At 44.0% G+C, this 24398-nt stretch overlaps 1 protein-coding gene across 1 annotated transcript in view; it reads right to left on the bottom strand.

Moving 5' to 3' along the window:
• The window catches only part of LOC120986335 (chromaffin granule amine transporter-like), a 156708-nt gene that overhangs the window by 9224 nt on the left and 123086 nt on the right, over positions 1 to 24398 (bottom strand). Inside the window, exon 14 of the mRNA XM_040414858.1 lies at positions 3657 to 3790. Within this exon, the coding sequence (XP_040270792.1) occupies positions 3657 to 3790 (134 nt within the window). The remainder of the gene's footprint in view (positions 1 to 3656; positions 3791 to 24398) is intronic.

Here is a 24398-nt window from a genome sequence, read left to right as displayed (position 1 = left end):
ACAAAAATTTTATTGTTTGACCACAATGATGTTTCCTTCATTTGGCGTAAAAAAGGAGAAGCCTTCAACCCAAAGAACACCATCCCCACTGTCAAACATGGTGGTGGGAACCTAATGCTTTGGGGGTGTTTTTCAGCCAATGGACCAGGGAACCTAATCACAGTAAACGGCACCATGAAAAAAGAGCAATACATGAGGATTCTCAACGACAACATCAGGCAGTCTGCAGAGAAACTTGGCCTTGGGCACCAGTGGACATTTCAGCATGACAATGACCCAAAACACACAGAAAAAGTGGTGAAGAAATGGTTAGCAGACAACATTAACGTTTTGGAGTGGCCCCGCCAGAGTCCAGACTTGAATCCAATTGAGAATCTGTGGAGGGAGCTAAAGATCAGGGTGATGGCAAGAAGACCCTCCAACCTGAAAGATTTTGAGCTCATTGCTAAGATGAATGGGCAAAAATACCTGTGGAGACATGCAAAGAGCTGGTCTGCAATTATAGGAAGCGTTTGATTGCTGTAATAGCCAATAAAGGCTTTTCTATTGATTATTGAGAAGGGTGTGAATAATTTTGGACTGGACACTTTTTGCTCAAATGTAAATAAAAGCTAAGAAATGTTTTTTTCCCCCACAATAATGCCTCTTGTACATAGTCTTATTATCTTTTGGGAGACACCTATGTCATTTCCCGTCAAAAAATTACTTGCTGGTTGAATAAAAGTAACTTTAAGTCAAAATATGTCTGTTTAGACGAATAAAGGATTCTTATTCTACAAACCTCTGTCTAAATATATTGACTGGTTATTGAGACCAGTGTTAAAAACAGCCCCTGCATATGTGAGAGATACCAACGACTTCCTGCTGGCACTGAGAGTTTCAGTGGCAGGGAGAGTATAGTTTGGTCTCCTCAGATTTAGAAAATCTCTATACCCGTATACCACATAGGGCAGCGATTGCGTCAGTAATGGATATATTGGGCAATACCAGAAAAAGTGATTTGTTTTGTCAATTTATCAAAGAAGGTTTAAAATTTATTCTTACCAACAATGTATTAAAATTTGTAGAGCAGTGGTACAAACAAAAACACGGTATGGCCATGGGGACACCGGTGTCATGCACATTTGCGAATATATACTTGGCAAGGTTTGAGGATAGATTTATCTTTTCGGTGGATAATCCATTCCTGTGTTAAATAAAAACATTTTTGAGGTATGTCGATGACATTTTTTGTAGTGTGGTCAGGAAATGAATCACAATGTGCTGAGTTTGTAACCAATTTAAATGGTAAGAACAATATGAATATGAAGTTCACCTGTAATTATGGCAACCAAAGCTTGCAGTTCTTGGATGTGGCTGTTGTGGTGAGGGGCGATGAGTTGGTCACGGAGGGCAATCATAAGCCCAAGGCGACCAACTCCTTGCTGCACCACGACAGCTTTCGTCCTATGAGTGTAAAAAAATCTGTTCCTTATGGCCAATTTGTTAGTTTAAGAAGAATAAATAGCACTGAAATGGGGTACGAAACACAAGCTTCAGAATTAAAGGAAAGATTGTTGGTTACCCGATTAAAGCCCTTGAATTAGCTATAGAAAAAGCTGGAAAAATTTCCCAGTAAGATCTATTAAAGAGGAATAATAAAAGAAAAGGGAATAATACGAGAGATCAAAAGAGATTTGTCTTTTCCTTTAGATATTGCCTGATGGCAGAAAATATAAGTAAAAGAATACAGAGGAATTGGGATATCTTGAAAAGAGATACTAGCCTGGAAGATTACACCAAAAATAGACCGATAGTAACATTCAGAAGAAGCCATACTATAAAAGACATGCTGGCGAGGAGTAGATATGTAGAAAAGAAGAACAAAAATTGGTTACAAGATAGGAGACCAAAAGGAGACTTCAAATGTGGAAACTGTGCCTTCTGTAGGTACAATGCTCAAAACAAAATCCTGCATTTCGGGGGTATTTACCACAAAGTTAGTAGTTTCAGAACTTGTAAAAGCACATACATTGTATATCTGGTAATGTGTCAATCAATGTGGTCGATTTTATGTGGGTAAAACCATTAGATGTATCTATGAAAGATTTAGAGAACATTTGAACATCCGTTAAATCTGGAAAAGAATGCCCGAGATTGATAAATCATGTAAGGCAAACACACAGAGGTAACACAGACTGTTTAAGCAAAGGTTTAAAAGTAATATCAGGAAGTATTACTTTACTGAGAGAGTAGTGGATGCATGGAATAGCCTTCCTGCAGAAGTGGTAGCTGCAGATACAGTGAAGGAGTTTAAGCATGCATGGGATAGGCATAAGGCTATCCTTCATATAAGATAGGGCCGGGGACTATCCATAGTACTCAGTATATTGGGCAGACTAGATGGGCCAAATGGTTCTTATCTGCCGACACATTCTATGTTTCTATGTTTCTATGTTTCAGGTATTGAATATGTACCCCCTCCTCCACAAGGTGGTGATAGGCACCGCCTGCTGTTACAAAAAGAGGCGAGATGGATCATTCCAACAAGAGCTTTGGGTCCATTGGGCTTAAATGATAAAAATGACCTCAGCGTTTTTCTCTAGGAAGTTTATAAATTTTTGCGCTAGCGATCTGTTGATTACTGTTGCTTGTTTTTAAACGTTAGATATACACACTAGTATATATACTGCATTGCGATGACATCAGTTTCTTTGATTACCATAATAATGGTGCAGGGCAGCATATAAAATGAGCACCTGTGGGACCTGACTACGTCAGTGGCCAGAAGAAGCAACGGCCGTCACCTGCATGGCAGTTTGTCCACCCCTGCCATGTATGCATATGTCGGTTTGAACAAATAAAGAATTCTTATTCTACAAATGGTGAGTGCCGCCTTGCTTATACACTCTGTATTTGAGAATTATTAAGGACTATTTATTGGCAAAGCACCGCATGAACTATTTGCATGTATCGCAGGATTGCCTATGTATTTGATACTCTGAAGTTTAGGCAGTGCTGCCTCTCTTTACTCTTTTTATTGGTGAGCTGGGCTGCAATACCTAGCACTACCACTGTACTATGCACAGCATTGTGCTTGGGAGAGATGCCAGAGCTCCTGTGTGCACGGCGGCTTTCTATAACAGCTGAATTCCTAAATCTGTTGCCCAAACACTCCTATCAGATATACATAGTGGACAGAAAAATAATTCTAACCTATTTATTTCAATGGAGTGCAAAACATGCAGACAGCAAACCATGTGCTATCTGCATCCATATGTCCGTTCCATGGCCCCATAGTTCTGAGAACAATGATAGGACATTTCTGCAGAATTTTGAAAAAAAATTAAAAATTGGTGGCATGCACACTGCTAGGATTCATGTTTTGTGGATCTGCGATTTACAGACCAAAAAAATGGATAGGGTCGTGTACATGAGGCCTAAATAAGTAGCATCAAAATAACCCCTTGTAGTGGTTCCCTGGGGCATTGCATTTCAACGTCCTAGTCCCTCTAGACATGCAGGAAGCTGAGGCAGGTCATGGTTGTGCCAGTGATGGATTTCCTATGGACTGAGAGGGACCAGGAAAGAGAAGGAGGGACCCAAAAAATCCTTTCCATTTACTTTCAAACACAAAATTTAATTTGTTTTATTAATTAAAAAAGCAAATTACTGACCATTTTCTCTTCTTTGGCTGGTGGGTTTCTAAGCAAGAAACACAGAGGACAGTAGATAATGCACAGTGATCCACTGATCATCATTAACCAGGGAAATCCAATAGCTTCTGCTAAAGCGCCACCACACAGAGGTCCTGAAATGACAGATTACATTTACTGTAGAGCATATGAGCACAACATATACCACAGAGACTGTATCCTACATACTAATTTACAAAGAACAGTCCTATTATATAAATGATATATATACACCAGAGACTGTGTCCTATACACTGATATACAGACCAGAGACCAGTCCTATTATATAAATAATATATATACACCGGAGACTGCGTCCTATACACTGATATACAGACCAGAGAACAGTAATATTATATAAATGATATATATACACCAGAGACTGTGTCCTATACACTGATATACAGACTGGAGAAGAGTCCTATTATATAAATGATATACACTCACCTAAAGAATTATTAGGAACACCTGTTCTATTTCTCATTAATGCAATTATCTAGTCAACCAATCACATGGCAGTTGCTTCAATGCATTTAGGGGGGTGGTCTTGGTCAAGACAATCTCCTGAACTCCAAACTGAATGTCAGAATGGGAAAGAAAGGCGATTTAAGCAATTTTGAGCGTGGCATGGTTGTTGGTGCCAGACGGGCCGGTCTGAGTATTTTACAATCTGCTCAGTTACTGGGATTTTCACGCACAACCATTTCTAGGGTTTACAAAGAATGGTGTGAAAAGGGAAAAACATCCAGTATGCGGCAGTCCTGTGGGCAAAAATGCCTTGTGGATGCTATAGGTCAGAGGAGAATGGGCCGACTGATTCAAGCTGATAGAAGAGCAACGTTGACTGAAATAACCACTCGTTACAACCGAGGTATGCAGCAAAGCATTTGTGAAGCCACAACACGCACAACCTTGAGGCGGATGGGCCACAACAGCAGAAGACCCCACCGGGTACCACTCATCTCCACTACAAATAGGAAAAAGAGGCTACAATTTGCACGAGCTCACCAAAATTGGACTGTTGAAGACTGGAAAAATGTTGCCTGGTCTGATGAGTCTCAATTTCTGTTGAGACATTCAAATGGTAGAGTCCGAATTTGGCGTAATCAGAATGAGAACATGTGTCCATCCTCTGATGGCTACTTCCAGCAGGATAATGCACCATGTCACAAAGCTCGAATCATTTTAATTTGGTTTCTTGAACATGACAATGAGTTCACTGTACTAAAATGGCCCCCACAGTCACCAGATCTCAACCCAATAGAGCATCTTTGGGATGTGGTGGAACGGGAGCTTCGTGCCCTGGATGTGCATCCCTCAAATCTCCATCAACTGCAAGATGCTATCCTATCAATATGGGCCAACATTTCTAAAGAATGCTATCAGCACCTTGTTGAATCAATGCCACGTAGAATTAAGGCAGTTCTGAAGGCAAAAGGGGGTCCAACATCGTATTAGTATGTTGTTCCTAATAATTCTTTAGGTGAGTGTATATACACCGGAGACTGCGTCCTATACACTGATATACAGACCAGAGAACAGTCCTATTATATAAATGATATATATACACTGGAGACTGCATACTATACACTGGTATACAGACCAGAGAACAGTACCATTATATAAATGATATATATACACAGGACACTTTGTCCTATACAATGATATACAGACTGGAGAACAGGCCTATTATATAATTTATAAATGATATACAGTACAGACCAAAAGTTTGGACACACCTTCTCATTCAAAGAGTTTTCTTTATTTTCATGACTATGAAAATTGTAGATTCACACTGAAGGCATCAAAACTATGAATTAACACATGTGGAATTATATACATAACAAACAAGTGTGAAACAACTGAAAATATGTCATATTCTAGGTTCTTCAAAGTAGCCACCTTTTGCTTGGATTACTGCTTTGCACACTCTTGGCATTCTCTTGATGAGCTTCAAGAGGTAGTCCCCTGAAATGGTTTTCACTTCACAGGTGTGCCCTGTCAGGTTTAATAAGTGGGATTTCTTGCCTTATAAATGGGGTTGGGACCATCAGTTGCGTTGAGGAGAAGTCAGGTGGATACACAGCTGATAGTCCTACTGAATAGACTGTTAGAATTTGTATTATGGCAAGAAAAAAGCAGCTAAGTAAAGAAAAACGAGTGGCCATCATTACTTTAAGAAATGAAAGTCAGTCAGTCAGCCGAAAAATGGGGAAAACTTTGAAAGTAAGGGCTATTTGACCATGAAGAGAGTGATGGGGTGCTGCGCCAGATGACCTGGCCTCCACAGTCACCGGACCTGAACCCAATCGAGATAGTTTGGGGTGAGCTGGACCGCAGAGTGAAGGCAAAAGGGCCAACAAGTGCTAAGCATCTCTGGGAACTCCTTCAAGACTGTTGGAAGACCATTTCAGGGGACTACCTCTTGAAGCTCATCAAGAGAATGCCAAGAGTGTGCAAAGCAGTAATCAAAGCAAAAGGTGGCTACTTTGAAGAACCTAGAATATGACATATTTTCAGTTGTTTCACACTTGTTTGTTATGTATATAATTCCACATGTGTTAATTCATAGTTTTGATGCCTTCATAGTCATGAAAATTTAAGAAAACTCTTTGAATGAGAAGGTGTGTCCAAACTTTTGGTCTGTACTGTATATACACTGGAGACTGCGTCCTATACACTGATATACAGACCAGAGAGAACAGTCCTATTATATAAATGATATACACTCCCCTAAAGAATTATTAGGAACACCATACTAATACGGTGTTGGACCCCCTTTTGCCTTCAAAACTGCCTTAATTCTACGTGGCATTGATTCAACAAGGGCTGATAGCATTCTTTAGAAATGTTGGCCCATATTGATAGGATAGCATCTTGCAGTTGATGGAGATTTGAGGGATGCACATCCAGGGCACGAAGCTCCCGTTCCACCACATCCCAAAGATGCTCTATTGGGTTGAGATCTGGTGACTGTGGGTCCATTTTAGTACAGTGAACTCATTGTCGTGTTCAAGAAACCAATTTGAAATGATTCGAGCTTTGTGACATGGTGCATTATCCTGCTGGAAGTAGCCATCAGAGGATGGATACATGTTCTCATTTTTTTTACGCCAAATTCGGACTCTACCATTTGAATGTCTCAACAGAAATCGAGACTCATCAGACCAGGCAACATTTTTCCAGTCTTCAACAGTCCAATTTTGGTGAGCTCGTGCAAATTGTAGCCTCTTTTTCCTATTTGTAGTGGAGATGAGTGGTACCCGGTGGGGTCTTCTGCTGTTGTAGCCCATCCGCCTCAAGGTTGTGCGTGTTGTGGCTTCACAAATGCTTTGCTGCATACCTCGGTTGTAACGAGTGGTTATTTCAGTCAACGTTGCTCTTCTATCAGCTTGAATCAGTCGGCCCATTCTCCTCTGACCTCTAGCATCCACAAGGCATTTTTGCCCAGAGGACTGCCGCATACTGGATGTTTTTCCCTTTTCACACCATTCTTTGTAAACCCTAGAAATGGTTGTGCATGAAAATCCCAGTAACTGAGCAGATTGTGAAATACTCAGACCGGCCCGTCTGGCACCAACAACCATGCCACGCTCAAAATTGCTTAAATCACCTTTCTTTCCCATTCTGACATTCAGTTTGGAGTTCAGGAGATTGTCTTGACCAGGACCACACCCCTAAATGCATTGAAGCAACTGCCATATGTGATTGGTTGACTAGATAATTGCATTAATGAGAAATAGAACAGGTGTTCCTAATAATTCTTTAGGTGAGTGTATATTATAGTGCATTTGTATTGTGCAGCAGTTGTGTGCGGTTCTGCTGCGATACTGCAGCTACACAGAGTGCCAAATGATATTGGAACAAATAATTTCTACTGGTGTGATATACCAGTTGCCCCCGAAAAAAAATGATCGAAGCAGGGGTGTGATATACAAATAATATACATTCTATATAGTGCATTTGGGTAGTGCAGCATTTGTTTGTGGTTTTGCTGCATTATCGCATCTACACAGAGTGACAAACGCTATTGGAACAAATAGTTTCTACTGGTGTGATATACCAGTTGCCCCCCAAAAACTCTGATTGAAGCAAGGGTGTTATATACCAATTATATACTTTCTATATAGTGCATTTGGGTAGTACAGCATTTGTTTGCGGCTTTGCTGCGTTACTGCAGCTACACAGAGTGACAAACGCTATTGGAACAAATAATTTCTACTGGTGTAATATACCAGTTGCCCCCCAAAAAAACTGATTGAGGCAGGGGTGTGATATACCTTCTTCCACAAATCCTGCTCTTCTATAGGGACTTTTGTCACAGGGTCATTTTGAAAATGACAGGCAGAGAAGAGGCAGGCCATTCCGCAGGGGTGATAGGGGTCGGAACCTAAGTGGGAAGTTGCAGAAGGTGCTTTCGATTATGTCAAAGGAAGCACCAGACTTGGTTGAGTGGCTCACTCAGCCTTCCGCTTCTGCACCCTCCTCATCCTCTCTATCTGCACCCTCTTCGCTCTCTGTTGTGTCCACCCCCAAAGACACCACCACCACCATATCCCCTCCGCTCGAGTCAGAGGAATTATTTTCCCAGCCATTACAATACATTACTGATGCGCAGCCATTCTTGGCATCGGATCAGGAAGAGGAGGTATCAATAGTCGCCACCCAGCAGTCTGACGACAGTACCCAGATCAGCCCAAGGAGGGTGGTCCCCGCTGTTGCTGCCTACTCTGAGATCGCTAATGTTAGTGGTGGTGAAGGTGACAATGATGACGTGTTGATGGACGTCACGTGGGTGCCCACAAGAGAGGAAGAGGAGGGGAGTTCAGAGGGAGAGACGGAGCAGCAGATAGGGAGGAGAAGGAGGAGAAGAAGGCAGAACTCACAGTGCACAGGAGGCAAATTCTGGGGAGCTTGTTTTTTTTTTCACCACGCCAGTGGCTGCTCATGTGCAGACTTCTGCAGCCATTGATGAGATCACCAAACTGGTCAGTCGCAGCCAGGGCACCATCAGTGACATCGTACCTTACGCCGTCTTTCTGGAGTGTGCATTGCATTGTGTCATTTATCAAACCATCGAGGAGCAGGAGCAGGAAGATGAGGAAGTCGCAATGCTGGATGATTTCCCAGGGGGGGCTACTCCTTCTGAAACAAGTCAACAGGAGTCTGAAGAGGAGTCAGAGGAGAATGGTGATTGGGCCGAAGGAGGAGCAATAATAGCATGCTTTAAACTTTTCTGGGATCCCTGGTGTTGTCCGTGGCTGGGGGGAGGAGACAGAGGACGACATTATTCTGGACAATGAGCAGGAACCAGGCCACTCCACCGCTTCCAGTTTAGTGCAAATGGGGGCCTTCATGCTCCAGTGTTTGAAGAGGGACGCCTGTATAAAAAGCATAAAGGGCAAGGACCAGTACTGGGTGGCAACCTACTTAGACCCCTGGTACAAAAACAAAATGGCGGACATGTTACCAGCATCACAGAGGGCTGTCAGAATGCAGCACTTTCAGGCCTTGCTTGGAGAAATGCTGCATTCTGCTTTTTTGGGGGCGCTGGCAGAGGAATTTCCACTCACAGAGAAACAGTTGCGGGTACCAATCCAAAAGTGCATGCAAGAAGAGGCCGGTTTGAAGATGTGTTGGTCACTTCGGATATGAGATCATTCTTGCAGCCAACCCATCGACAGCCGCCCTCCGGATCCAGCCTCATGGAACGCCTAGACCAACAGGTGTCCGACTACTTCGCGTTAACGGCCGATGTGGATGCTCTGAGAAGCGAGGAACACCTGGACTACTGGGTGTGCAGGCTTGACCTGTGGCCAGAGCTGGCACAATTTGCCATGGAACTCTTGGCTTGCCCCTCGTCCAGTGTCCTGTCCGAAAGGAAGTTCAGCGCAGCAGGGAAGATCGTGACTCGCCTAGCTCACGACAGTGTGGACTACCTCACATTTCGAAAAAATGAATGAGGCATGGATCTCAGAGGAATTCAACACCTGTGACGACCACGTTTAATTGAATTTCCTCATGACAGCCCACAAATATCTACCACCACCCAGAACAAATATTGGTCCCTGTCTTAGGTAAAAGGCCTTTTCTGTCCGTTGAATGCCTAATGTTTTGGGCCTCGGAGGAGTTCAACACCTGTGACGACCACGTGTTTCAACTATTATCATTAGGGTTTTTTTCAAGATGGGGATTTTGTTGGCCATGTTTTTAATCCAATTTTTTTATTTTTAGTTCTTTTAAACATAGAGTATGTATTTGAACTCTATTTGTACTGGCCTTCAGTAAAATTGATATTTATTGACCGTCTAATAGACCTCCAGCCAGATACTGTCACTAGGGTGTCAAGAGCCACGTCTGACTCCGTTATACCCGGGGTCAGGAAGTCGCAGCGGGTGGCTGCACGTTCGATGTACAAAGACAGTGCTGTTTCGTAATAGTAGCTTTCTGGGTTTGCCTTGCAATCCTTTTTGGCTCACTCAGGGATCCGTAGCTTCTCCTCCTCAGCTGTTTCTTGTCCAGCAATCCCAACCTCCTTATATTTCCATCTCCCACTTTCTCTGGTTGCCAGATATAGAGCTTCCTGCCTGGACTTCTATACTGACCCACTGGAGCTGAGTAGCTGAGATCCCTGGTTGTTGTTCCAGAGTGTTACCCTCCGGATCCCTGTTGGGCCTTGGTGGTCTGCTGTTGTCACCCACCTGGGATTATATGTTTGTCTGTTTTGTCTGTCCTCTCCTTGGTGTTTTCCTCTTAGTGTCAGTGGTGCGGACTAGTGATCCCACCGCCCTGTTCACTACACAGGGCTCATCTTAGGGAAAGCCAGGGTTTAGGCACGTGATCGGCGTACGGGTGAGGAACCCGTCTAGGGACGTCAGGGCAGTCAGGTGCCAGCTGCAAGGTGAGTCAGGGGTCACCACCTTTCCCTCTCCCTTGGACAGGGCCTTCCCATTTCTGTCCCTTTGCGTGACGCCGGTCATTACATTATATCTGGAACCTTATTTTGTGTAGGTAAAAAAAAATAATAATAATAAAAAAAATTTTTTTTCTTTCTGCCTACTTAGAATCCAGTATGGATCCAATTGCTGCTTTGTCAAAGCAACTTCAAGGCCTGTCTTTGGAGGTGGCAGGATTGAAGGCGTCGGTCCTCCAGCAACAGCAGCAATTGCAACAGACTGCAAGCCCAGCGGTTGCTACAGGTAACCAGGTTGTTGCGGAACCCAAGGTTGTTCTTCCTGACAGATTTTCTGGGGGAAGGGACAAATTTGTGACGTTCCGTGAGGCCTGTAAATTATATTTTAAACTGCGCCCTTACTCCTCTGGTAATGAAGAACAGCGGGTGGGGGTTGTTATTTCCCTGCTGCAGGGGGACCCGCAATCCTGGGCGTTCTCTTTACCCACTGATTCCCAGGCTCTCCGGTCAGTGGATGAATTTTTTGGGGCCTTGGGTCTCTTATATGACGACCCTGACCAAGTCGCACTGGCTGAATCAAAATTACGGAGACTCCTACAGGGAGAGCGGCCAGTAGAGGAGTATTGCGCAGAGTTCTGTAGGTGGGCTATGGATACCCAGTGGAACGACCCGGCTCTCAGGAGTCAGTTCTGTTCTGGGTTATCCGAAAGGATTAAGGATGCGCTTACGCTGTAGGAGACTCCCTTTTCCCTTGATGCGGTGATGTCCCTTTCTATCAGAATAGATAGATGTCTTAGGGACAGATTGAAAAATCCGGAGCAATTGGTAACCCCTCTCAAGCAGCAGTTAGTCTGTACGGACTTAGACGAGCCTATGCAGCTAAGAGGAACTACTCGCCAGGTCCGGACCTTGGAGTGAATGACTATGTGTGGTTATCTACTAGGAATATTAAATTAAAGGTTCCCTCTTGGAAACTGGGTCCTAGGTTTATTGGTCCTTACAAAATAGTAGCCATCATTAACCCCGTGGCTTTTCGCCTGGAGCTACCTCAGACTTTTAAAATTCATAACGTCTTCCATAAATCGTTACTCAAAAAGTATGTTCCACCTCTAGAACCATCACCGCTGCCACCCCCTCCTGTTATTGTGGATGGTAATCTAGAGTTTCAAATATCCAAAATTGTTGATTCTCGTCGGGTCCGCCGTTCTCTTCAATATCTGGTGCATTGGAGGGGTTACGGTCCCGAGGAAAGAATGTGAGTTCCAGCGTCTGAGGTAAACGCCGACAGGTTAGTTCGGGTTTTTCATGCCTCTCATCCTGAGAGACCTAGTCCTGAGTGTCCGGAGGCCCCTCGTGGAAGGGGGGGTACTGTCACGAGGGTGTCAAGAGCCACGTCTGACTCCGTTATACCCGGGGTCAGGAAGTCGCAGCGGGTGGCTGCGCGTTCGATGTACAAAGACAGTGCTGTTTTGTAATGGTAGCTTTCTGGGTTTGCCTTGCAATCCTTTTTGGCTCACTCAGGGATCCGTAGCTTCTCCTCCTCAGCTGTTTCTTGTCCAGCAATCCCAACCTCCTTATATTCCCATCTCCCAGTTTCTCTGGTTGCCAGATATAGAGCTTCCTGCCTGGACTTCTATACTGACCCACTGGAGCTGAGTAGCTGAGATCCCTGGTTGTTGTTCCAGAGTGTTACCCTCCGGATCCCTGTTGGGCCTTGGTGGTCTGCTGTTGTCGCCCACCTGGGATGTTTGTCTGTTTTGTCTGTCCTCTCCTTGGTGTTTTCCTCTTAGTGTCAGTGGTGCGGACTAGTGATCCCACCGCGCTGTTCACTACACAGGGCTCATCTTAGGGAAAGCCAGGGTTTAGGGCCGTGATCGGCGTACGGGTAAGGAACCCATCTAGGGACGTCAGGGCAGTCAGGTGCCAGCCGCAAGGTGAGTCAGGGGTCACCACCTTTCCCTCTCCCTTGGACAGGGCCTTCCCATTTCCCTCCATTTGCGTGACGCCGGTCATTACAGATACTTACTTGTTCTTTTATGTACGCTTAATGCATATCTTTTGGGGCATGTATTACACTGGCCTGCTGTAAAATACACTCACCTAAAGAATTATTAGGAACACCATACTAATACGGTGTTGGACCCCCTTTTGCCTTCAGAACTGCCTTAATTCTACGTGGCATTAATTCAACAAGGTGCTGATAGCATTCTTTAGAAATGTTGGCCCATATTGATAGGATAGCATCTTGCAGTTGATGGAGATTTGAGGGATGCACATCCAGGGCACGAAGCTCCCGTTCCACCAGATGCTCTATTGGGTTGAGATCTGGTGACTGTGGGGGCCATTTTAGTACAGTGAACTCATTGTCATGTTCAAGAAACCAATTTGAAATGATTCGAGCTTTGTGACATGGTGCATTATCCTGCTGGAGGTAGCCATCAGAGGATGGATACATGTTCTCATTCTGTTTACGCCAAATTCGGACTCTTGAATGTCTCAACAGAAATCGAGACTCATCAGACCAGGCAACATTTTTCCAGTCTTCAACAGTCCAATTTTGGTGAGCTCGTGCAAATTGTAGCCTCTTTTTCCTATTTGTAGTGGAGATGAGTGGTACCCGGTGGGGTCTTCTGCTGTTGTGGCCCATCCGCCTCAAGGTTGTGCATGTTGTGGCTTCACAAATGCTTTCCTGCATACCTAGGTTGTAACGAGTGGTTATTTCAGTCAACGTTGCTCTTCTATCAGCTTGAATCAGTCGGCCCATTCTCCTCTGACCTCTAGCATCCACAAGGCATTTTTTCCCAGAGGACTGCCGCATACTGGATGTTTTTCCCTTTTCACACCATTCTTTGTAAACCCTAGAAATGGTTGTGCGTGAAAATCCCAGTAACTGAGCAGATTGTGAAATACTCAGACCGGCCCGTCTGGCACCAACAACCATGCCACGCTCAAAATTGCTTAAATCACCTTTCTTTCCCATTCTGACATTCAGTTTGGAGTTCAGGAGATTGTCTTGACCAGGACCACACCCCTAAATGCATTGAAGCAACTGCCATGTGATTGGTTGACTAGATAATTGCATTAATGAGAAATAGAACAGGTGTTCCTAATAATTCTTTAGGTGAGTGTAGATATCCAATGACAATGTAATCTACCTCCAGCCACATACTTACTTGTTCTTTTATGTACGCTGAATGCATAATTTTTGGGATCTGTAGTATAATAGCCTGCTGGAAAATTGATATCTATTGACTGTGTAATCTACCTCCAGCTAAATACTTACTTATTCTTTTATGTACGCTGAATGCATAATTTTTAGGGCCTGTAGTACACTGGCCTGCTGGAAAGTTGATATTCAATGACCGTCTAATCTACCTCCAGCCACATACTTACTTGTTCTTTTCTGACATCAGTCACCTGAGGGACCGTGACACGTAAAGGGGTTTTCCGGGATTTTAATATTATTGAGCTATGTTTAGGATAGATCATCAATATCAGATCAGCGGGGTCAGACCCCCAGCACCCTCGCCGATCAGCTTGTTGAAGAGAATGCTTTAGGTTTTAGCCCCAAGCTCTTGCAGTAAATGTTTCGCTCTCTGTAATTGGTGGGGCACACAGTCATCATTTTCAAATATCAGTTCAAATGCTTTTGCTACACTTCGACCCATCTTGTCTCTCCAAGTGACACACTAGGCGTATTTTGATAATACGTCTATTACCGTTAAAATATATTTCATATGACGTATCGGAATCTTCCCCCTTCTTCCCATCTTCCCTCACCCTCCTCTCTCTGCTTCTTTCTTCCTTACTTTCATTGCTTTCTCTTTCTTGTGCTGAGCCTCATCTAGCTATTCGAATATGGGCTCAATATTGCTTACCCAATTGCTCTGTGTTTTGTTTTCCTTTTTGTTTCTCTCTTTATTCTTTGCTCATTTTTCATACAGACAGAGTAGATAAATACACCTTTCGCGTATAACGTCTACTGATCGACTCATCAGTATTCTCCTCCTGCTATGTTTTACGACACAAGTGATATTCATCTCCTTTTTCTGTGTGGTAAATGTTCTGTTTGTTAAAAGGATAAAACCCAATAAAACTCTTGAATAAGAAAATGTATTTCGCGTTATCATTGGCTGCTGTATATTTACAAATGTCAACTAAGTCAATGTGCCAGGAAAAGTTTGGGTTTGAGTTCGGTGTTTGGGCATTTAATAAAGCTTGTTGAAAGGCTGCAGGGCAGGCAACTAACAAGCTTTTACTCTGTGGGCACTTAGAAGCCATCACAGTCATGCCTAGTAATGGCATGGCTGTGATTGGCCCTTGCATCATGTGACCCAGCCTTTATAAAAGCTGGATCATGTGTAGCACCGCCCATCAGCTCTGAGTATTGCAGGGACAGGAAGCAGGCAGCTAAAGTGAGGGAAAGTTTTAGGAATCTCATCTGGCTATTTATACTGTGGGTGACCTATAGTGATTTTTCTGTGGGTGCAATACACCAGCTTTGCACCCCTGACAAAGAAATATAATAAATAATCTGGCTGTTAATTCTGTGGGTAACCTATAGCGATCTTTTGAGGGTACAATGCACCACCTTGGCACCCCTGACACAGAAATTTAATATTTAATCTGGCTGTTAATTCTGTGGGTGACCTATAGCGATTTGTTTTGTAGGTGCAATGCACCATCTGTGTACTCCTGACACAAAAATATAATAGGGAAATAAATCTAGTTAATCCATCTGTTAGTTCGGTGGCTGACATATACCCATTGTTTGTCTGAGGTACACCTGCACTGCATACGTGACATGGAAATAAATCTACTTAATCCATCTGTTAGTTCAGTGGGTGACATATAAACATTGTTTATCTGAGGTACACCTGCACTGCATACGTGACAGGGAAATAAATCTAGTTAATCCATCTGTTAGTTTGGTGGGTGACATATACCCATTGTTTGTCTGAGGTACACCTGCACTGCATACGTGACATGGAAATAAATCTAGTTAATCTGTTAGTTCAGTGGGTGACATATAAACATTGTTTGTCTGAGGTACACCTGCAGTGTATACGTGACAGGAAAAGAAATCTACTTAATCCATCTGTTAGTTCTGTGGGTGACATATACCCATTGTTTGTCTGAGGTACACCTGCACTGCATACGTGACAGGGAAATAAATCTACTTAATCCATCTGTTACTTCGGTGGGTGACATATACCCATTGTTTTTCTGAGGTACAGCTGCAATGCACACTTGACAGGGAAATAAAAATAGTTAATCCATCTGTTAGTTCTGTGGCTGACATATACCCATTGTTTGTCTGAGGTACACCTGCACTGCATGCTTGAGAGGGAAATTAATCTAGTTAATCCATCTGTTATTTCAGTAGGTGACATATACACATTGTTTGTCTGAGGTACACCTGCACTGTATATATGACAGGGAAATAAATATAGTTAATGCATCTGTTAGTTCGGTGGGCGACATATACCCATTGTTTTTTTGAGGTACACCTGCACTGCATACGTGGCATGGAAATAAATCTACTTAATCCATCTGTAAGATCGGTGGGTTACATGTACCCATTGTTTGTGTGAGGTATACCTGCACTGCACACATGACAGGAAAATAAATCTAGTTAATCCATATGTTAGTTTGGTGGGTGACATATACCCATTGTTTGTCTGAGGTACACCTGCACTGCATACATGACAGGGAAATAAATCTAGTTAATCCATCTGTTAGTTCGGTGGGTGACATATACTCATTGTTTGTCTGAGGTACATCTGCACTGTATACGTGACAGGGAAATTAATCTATTTAATCCATCTGTTAGTTCGGTGGGTGACATATACCTATTTTTTGTCAGAATTACACCTGCACTGTATACGTGACAGGGAAATAAATCTAGTTAATCCATCTGTTAGTTTGGTGGGTGACATATACTCATTGTTTGTCTGAGGTACATCTGCACTGTATACGTGACAGGGAAATGAATCTAGTTAATCCATCTGTTAGTTTGGTGGGTGATCTCAAAGAATGAGGAGAGCGTCAAATAAGGGACGTGGCCTTTGTCCTGGTGCTGCTGGTGTTGGTAGAGCTCCTGTTGCAGGGAGAGGATGTGGACATGGTCGATCTGTGCCAGCTACCCGCCCAAATGAAACACCTTCCTCAGGTGCACAAAGGCGACAGAACGTTCAGCACTATTTTGTAGGCCTGAATACCGGTGTACAAATGGTGAGGCCAGAACAAGTAGAGGCGGTATTAGATTTGGTGGCTGACAGTGCCTTCAGTACCTTCACATTGTCTCCCACCCGGTCCTTTGCTGAAAGCGCAGAGTTGGCAACTGCAGCCCATGGGCATCTGTCTTTCACCTAAGCTCCTTGCAAATCAGGCAAGAAGTCTGAGCCCCAAGTCATGCAGCAGTCTCTTATGCTTTTTGATGACTCTGCTGGCAGTGAATCCTTCAGCCATCCACCTAGCCATGCCCCAGATGTGGAAGAGATTGATTGCACTGATGCCCAACCACTTATGCTTCAGGATGTGGACATGGGAGGACCACCGCAGCACATCTCTGAAGATGATGAAATACAGGTGCCAACATAGTTGCAGCCACCAAATATAAGTAGAAGTGTACAAATAGTCCCGCAACATGGACAGTGACATACTAGAGGGGGATCAATGACAAAAATTCCAACAAAAAGTATGTATCTTACTCAGGGGACATTTTTATGCATCTTAAAGGGAAATTCTCTGAAATGTGCCCCGTTGGAGTCTAGAAAAATTGTATTTTAGGCCACGGGAGTACGGGCCTTAAAAATTAGGCATTCACCTGACATAAAAGAAATTCTGATTATGTGGCTCGAGGTAAATATTTTACTGTATCGATAAATATTTTACTGTAGGCCACTGGACTACAGGCCCCAAACATTAGGCATTCACCGGACAGAAAAGATCAAGCATATATGTGGCTGGAGGCATATTACACGGTCAAAGGATATAAATTTTACTGCAGGCCAGTACAAATACAAGTCAAATACATATGTTTAAAAGAACTAAATATATAAAATTGGATTAAAAACATGGCTAATGAAATTCCCCCTATTGAAAAAAACCCAAATGATAATAGTTGAAATTCAATAACACGTGGTCGTCACTGGTGTTGAATTCCTCTGAGGCCGCAACAACTATTCATTCAGCGTACATAAAAGAACAGTAAATATGTGGCTGGAGGTAGATTATACGGTCATTGGATATCAATTTTCCAGCAGGCCAGTGTACTACAGGCCCCAAAAATTATGCATTCAGAGTACATAAAAGAACAAGTAAGTATGTGGCTGGAGGTAGATTACACCGTCATTGGATATCAATTTTCCAGCAGGCCAGTTTACTACAGGCCCCGAAACTAAGGCATTCACCGGACAGAAAAGATCAAGTGATTATGTGGTTGTAGGTATATTACACAGTCAATGGATATCAATTTTACTGCAGGCCAGTACAAATACAAGTCAAATACATATGTTTAAAAGAACTATAAATATAAAATTGAATTCAAAACATGGCTAACGAAATCCCCCTCTTGAAAAAACTCCTAATGATAATAGTTGAAATTCAAAAACGTGGTCGTCACTGGTGTTGAATTCCTCTGAGGCCGCAACAATTACCGTATTTTTTCAGCATACATAAAAGAACAAGTAAGTATGTGGCTGGAGGTAGATTACACGGTCATTAGATATCAAATTTCCAGCAGGCCAGTGTACTACAAGCCCCAAAAATTATGCATTCAGCGTACATAAAAGAACAAGTAAGTGGCTGGAGGTCTATTAGATGGTCATTGATATCAATTTTACTGAAGGCCAGTACAAATAGAGGTCAAATACATATGTTTAAAATAACTAAAAATATAAAATTGGATAAAAAACCTGGCTAAGGAAATCCCCATCTTGAAAAAAACCCTAATGATAATAGTTGAAACACGTGGTCGTCACAGGTGTTGAATTCCTCTGAGGCCCTAAACATTAGGCATTCAACGTACAGAGAAGGCCTTTTATGCCGCTGTATTTACCTAAGACAGGGACCAATATTTGTTCTGGGTGGTGGCGGATATTTATGGGCTGTCATGAAGAAATTCAATTAAACGTGGTCGTCACATGTGTTGAATTCCTCCAAGATCCATGTCGCATTCATTTTTAGAAATGTGAGGTAGTCCACACTGTTGTAAGCTAGGCGAGTGCGCTTATCGGTGACGATCCCCCCTGCTGCACTGAACGTCCTTTCGGACAGGACACTGGATGAGGGGCAAGCCAAGAGTTCCATGGCAAATTGCCACAGGTCAAGCCGGCACACCCAGTAGTGCAGGGGTTCTTCGCTTCTCAGATCGTCCACATCGGCCGTAAACCCGATGTAGTCGGACACCTGTTGGTCTAGGTCAGTGATGGCGAACCTATGGCACGGGTGCCAGAGGCGGCACTCAGTGCCCTCTCTGTGGGCACCCGCAGCCTGGAAGAAGTCCAAGGTGTAACACTATGCCTTAGACTTTTTCTGCCATTCATCAGCGCAGGGCATGCTATGAATGGCACAGACAGCTCACTGAATGTAGGCAGGCTATTATAGATACATGATAAAGTACATGGAAGATATACTATATTAGTATTCAGGGTAAATGGCCATGTTGGCACTTCGCGATAAATAAGTAAGTTTTGGGTTGCAGTTTGGGCACTCTGTCTCTAAAAGGTTCACCATCACTGGTCTAGGTGTTCCCTGAGGCTGGATCTGGAGGGCGGCTGTCGATGGGTTGGTTGCAAGAATGATCTCATATCCGAAGTGACCAATGCATCTTCAAACCGCCCTCTTCTTGCATGCGCTGTTGGATTGGTACCCGCAACTGTTTCTCTGTGAGTGGAAATTCCTCTGCCAGCGCCCGCAAAAGCAGAATGCAGCATTTTTCGAAGCAAGGCCTGGAAGTGCTGCATTCGGACAGTCCTCTGTGATGCTGGTAACATGTTCGCCATTTTGTTTTTGTACCAGGGGTCTAAGTACGTTGCCACCCAGTACTGGTCCTTGCCCTTTATGCGTTTTAAACGGGGGTCCCGCTTCAAACACTGGAGCATAAAGGCCCCCATTTGCACTAAACTGGAAGCGGTGGAGTGGCCTGGCTCCTGCTCATCGTCCAGTATAATGTCGTCCTCGGTCTTCTCCCACCAGCCACGGACAACACCAGGGATCCCATAAAAGTTTAAAGCATGCTCGTCTTGCTCCTCCTCTGCCCTGGCACCATCCTCCTCTGACTCCTCTTCAGACTCCTGTTGACTTGTCTCAGATGGAGTAGCCCCCCCTTGGAATTCATCCAGGATTGTGACTTCCTCATCTTCCTGCTCCTCGACGGCTTGATCAATGACATGACGCAATGCAGACTCCAGAAAGAAGGTGTAAGGTATGATGTCCCTGATGGCACCCTGGCTGCGACTGACCAGTTTGGTGATCTCATCAAATGGCCGCAGAAGTCTGCATGCATCGCGCATGCGCAGCCACTGATGCGGTGAAAAAAAAACAAGCTCTGCCACAGAGTTCGTACAGGTAGTCGTTAACTGCACGTTTCTGCTGGAGAAGCCTATCAAGCATATACAAGGTGGAGTTCCAGCGTGTCAGTCACAAATCAGACGTCTGACAGGCAGGTGGTGTCGCCGCTGAACGTCAGCAAGCTGAGCCATGGCCGTGTAAGATCTTCTAAAATAGGCAGAGATTTTCCTGGCCTGCCGCAAGAAGTCTTGGACCTCGGGGTATTTGGCAATGAATCACTGCACGACTAAGTTCAGAACATGTGCCATGCACGGCACGTGTGTCATTTTGCCCTGTTTCAGCGCGCTCAGCAGATTGGCACCCTTGTCGCACACCACTTTACCAACTGTCAAATTGAGCGGGCTTAACCCAAATGATAATAGTTGAAATTCGATAACACGTGGTCGTCACTGGTGTTGAATTCCTCCGAGGCCGCAACAACTATTCATTCAGCGTACATAAAAGAACAGTAAATATGTGGCTGGAGGTAGATTACACGGTCATTGGATATCAATTTTCCAGCAGGCCAGTTTACTACAGGCCCCGAAACTAAGGCATTCACCGGACAGAAAAGATCAAGTGATTATGTGGTTGTAGGTATATTACACAGTCAATGGATATCAATTTTACTGCAGGCCAGTACAAATACAGGTCAAATACATATGTTTAAAAGAACTAAAAATATAAAATTGCATTCAAAACATGGCTAACAAAATCCCCCTCTTGAAAAAACTCCTAATGATAATAGTTGAAATTCAAAAACGTGGTCGTCACTGGTGTTGAATTCCTCTGAGGCCGCAACAATTACCGTATTTTTTCAGCATACATAAAAGAACACGTAAGTATGTGGCTGGAGGTAGATTACACGGTCATTGGATATCAAATTTCCAGCAGGCCAGTGTACTACAGGCCCCAAAAATTATGCATTCAGCGTACATAAAAGAACAAGTAAGTGGCTGGAGGTCTATTAGATGGTCATTGATATCAATTTTACTGAAGGCCAGTACAAATAGAGGTCAAATACATATGTTTAAAATAACTAAAAATATAAAATTGGATAAAAAACCTGGCTAAGGAAATCCCCATCTTGAAAAAAACCCTAATGATAATAGTTGAAACACGTGGTCGTCACAGGTGTTGAATTCCTCTGAGGCCCTAAACATTAGGCATTCAACGTACAGAGAAGGCCTTTTATGCCGCTGTATTTACCTAAGACAGGGACCAATATTTGTTCTGGGTGGTGGCGGATATTTATTGGCTGTCATGAAGAAATTCAATTAAACGTGGTCGTCACATGTGTTGAATTCCTCCAAGATCCATGTCGCATTCATTTTTAGAAATGTGAGGTAGTCCACACTGTTGTAAGCTAGGCGAGTGCGCTTATCGGTGACGATCCCCCCTGCTGCACTGAACGTCCTTTCGGACAGGACACTGGATGAGGGGCAAGCCAAGAGTTCCATAGCAAATTGCCACAGGTCAAGCCGGCACACCCAGTAGTGCAGGGGTTCCTCGCTTCTCAGATCGTCCACATCGGCCGTAAACCCGATGTAGTCGGACACCTGTTGGTCTAGGTGTTCCCTGAGGCTGGATCTGGAGGGCGGCTGTCGATGGGTTGGCTGCAAGAATGATCTCATATCCGAAGTGACCAATGCATCTTCAAACCGCCCTCTTCTTGCATGCGCTGTTGGATTGGTACCCGCAACTGTTTCTCTGTGAGTGGAAATTCCTCTGCCAGCGCCCGCAAAAGCAGAATGCAGCATTTTTCGAAGCAAGGCCTGGAAGTGCTGCATTCTGACAGTCCTCTGTGATGCTGGTAACATGTTCGCCATTTTGTTTTTGTACCAGGGGTCTAAGTACGTTGCCACCAAGTACTGGTCCTTGCCCTTTATGCGTTTTATACGGGGGTCCCGCTTCAAACACTGGAGCATAAAGGCCCCCATTTGCACTAAAATGGAAGCGGTGGAGTAGCCTGGCTCCTGCTCATCGTCCAGTATAATGTCGTCCTCGGTCTCCTCCCACCAGCCACGGACAACACCAGGGATCCCATAAAAGTTTAAAGCATGCTCTTCTTGCTCCTCCTCTGCCCTGGCACCATCCTCCTCTGACTCCTCTTCAGACTCCTGTTGACTTGTCTCAGATGGAGTAGCCCCCCCTTGGAATTCATCCAGGATTGTGACTTCCTCATCTTCCTGCTCCTCGACGGCTTGATCAATGACATGACGCAATGCAGACTCCAGAAAGAAGGTGTAAGGTATGATGTCACTGATAGCACCCTGGCTGCGACTGACCAGTTTGGTGATCTCATCAAATGGCCGCAGAAGTCTGCATGCATCGCAATTGCGCAGCCACTGATGCGGTGAAAAAAAAACAAGCTCTGCCACAGAGTTCGTACAGGTAGTCGTTAACTGCACATTTCTGCTGGAGAAGCCTATCAAGCATATACAAGGTGGAGTTCCAGCGTGTCAGTCACAAATCAGACGTCTGACAGGCAGGTGGTGTTGCCGCTGAACGTCAGCAAGCTGAGCCATGGCCGTGTAAGATCTTCTAAAATAGGCAGAGATTTTCCTGGCCTGCAGCAAGAAGTCTTGGACCTCGGGGTATTTGGCAATGAATCACTGCACGACTAAGTTCAGAACATGTGCCATGCACGGCACGTGTGTCATTTTGCCCTGTTTCAGCGCGCTCAGCAGATTGGCACCCTTGTCGCACACCACTTTACCAACTGTCAAATTGAGCGGGCTTAACCCAAATGATAATAGTTGAAATTCGATAACACGTGGTCGTCACTGGTGTTGAATTCCTCCGAGGCCGCAACAACTATTCATTCAGCGTACATAAAAGAACAGTAAATATGTGGCTGGAGGTAGATTACACGGTCATTGGATATCAATTTTCCAGCAGGCCAGTTTACTACAGGCCCCGAAACTAAGGCATTCACCGGACAGAAAAGATCAAGTGATTATGTGGTTGTAGGTATATTACACAGTCAATGGATATCAATTTTACTGCAGGCCAGTACAAATACAAGTCAAATACATATGTTTAAAAGAACTAAAAATATAAAATTGCATTCAAAACATGGCTAACAAAATCCCCCTCTTGAAAAAACTCCTAATGATAATAGTTGAAATTCGAAAACGTGGTCGTCACTGGTGTTGAATTCCTCTGAGGCCGCAACAATTACCGTATTTTTTCAGCATACATAAAAGAACACGTAAGTATGTGGCTGGAGGTAGATTACACGGTCATTGGATATCAAATTTCCAGCAGGCCAGTGTACTACAGGCCCCAAAAATTATGCATTCAGCGTACATAAAAGAACAAGTAAGTGGCTGGAGGTCTATTAGATGGTCATTGATATCAATTTTACTGAAGGCCAGTACAAATAGAGGTCAAATACATATGTTTAAAATAACTAAAAATATAAAATTGGATAAAAAACCTGGCTAAGGAAATCCCCATCTTGAAAAAAACCCTAATGATAATAGTTGAAACACGTGGTCGTCACAGGTGTTGAATTCCTCTGAGGCCCTAAACATTAGGCATTCAACGTACAGAGAAGGCCTTTTATGCCGCTGTATTTACCTAAGACAGGGACCAATATTTGTTCTGGGTGGTGGCGGATATTTATTGGCTGTCATGAAGAAATTCAATTAAACGTGGTCGTCACATGTGTTGAATTCCTCCAAGATCCATGTCGCATTCATTTTTAGAAATGTGAGGTAGTCCACACTGTTGTAAGCTAGGCGAGTGCGCTTATCGGTGACGATCCCCCCTGCTGCACTGAACGTCCTTTCGGACAGGACACTGGATGAGGGGCAAGCCAAGAGTTCCATAGCAAATTGCCACAGGTCAAGCCGGCACACCCAGTAGTGCAGGGGTTCCTCGCTTCTCAGATCGTCCACATCGGCCGTAAACCCGATGTAGTCGGACACCTGTTGGTCTAGGTGTTCCCTGAGGCTGGATCTGGAGGGCGGCTGTCGATGGGTTGGCTGCAAGAATGATCTCATATCCGAAGTGACCAATGCATCTTCAAACCGCCCTCTTCTTGCATGCGCTGTTGGATTGGTACCCGCAACTGTTTCTCTGTGAGTGGAAATTCCTCTGCCAGCGCCCGCAAAAGCAGAATGCAGCATTTTTCGAAGCAAGGCCTGGAAGTGCTGCATTCTGACAGTCCTCTGTGATGCTGGTAACATGTTCGCCATTTTGTTTTTGTACCAGGGGTCTAAGTACGTTGCCACCAAGTACTGGTCCTT

This window comes from Bufo bufo, chromosome 1 (genome assembly GCF_905171765.1).
Source record: "Bufo bufo chromosome 1, aBufBuf1.1, whole genome shotgun sequence".
Classification (NCBI taxonomy): Eukaryota; Metazoa; Chordata; class Amphibia; order Anura; family Bufonidae; genus Bufo; species Bufo bufo.
This window is presented reverse-complemented; position numbering and strand designations above follow the sequence as displayed.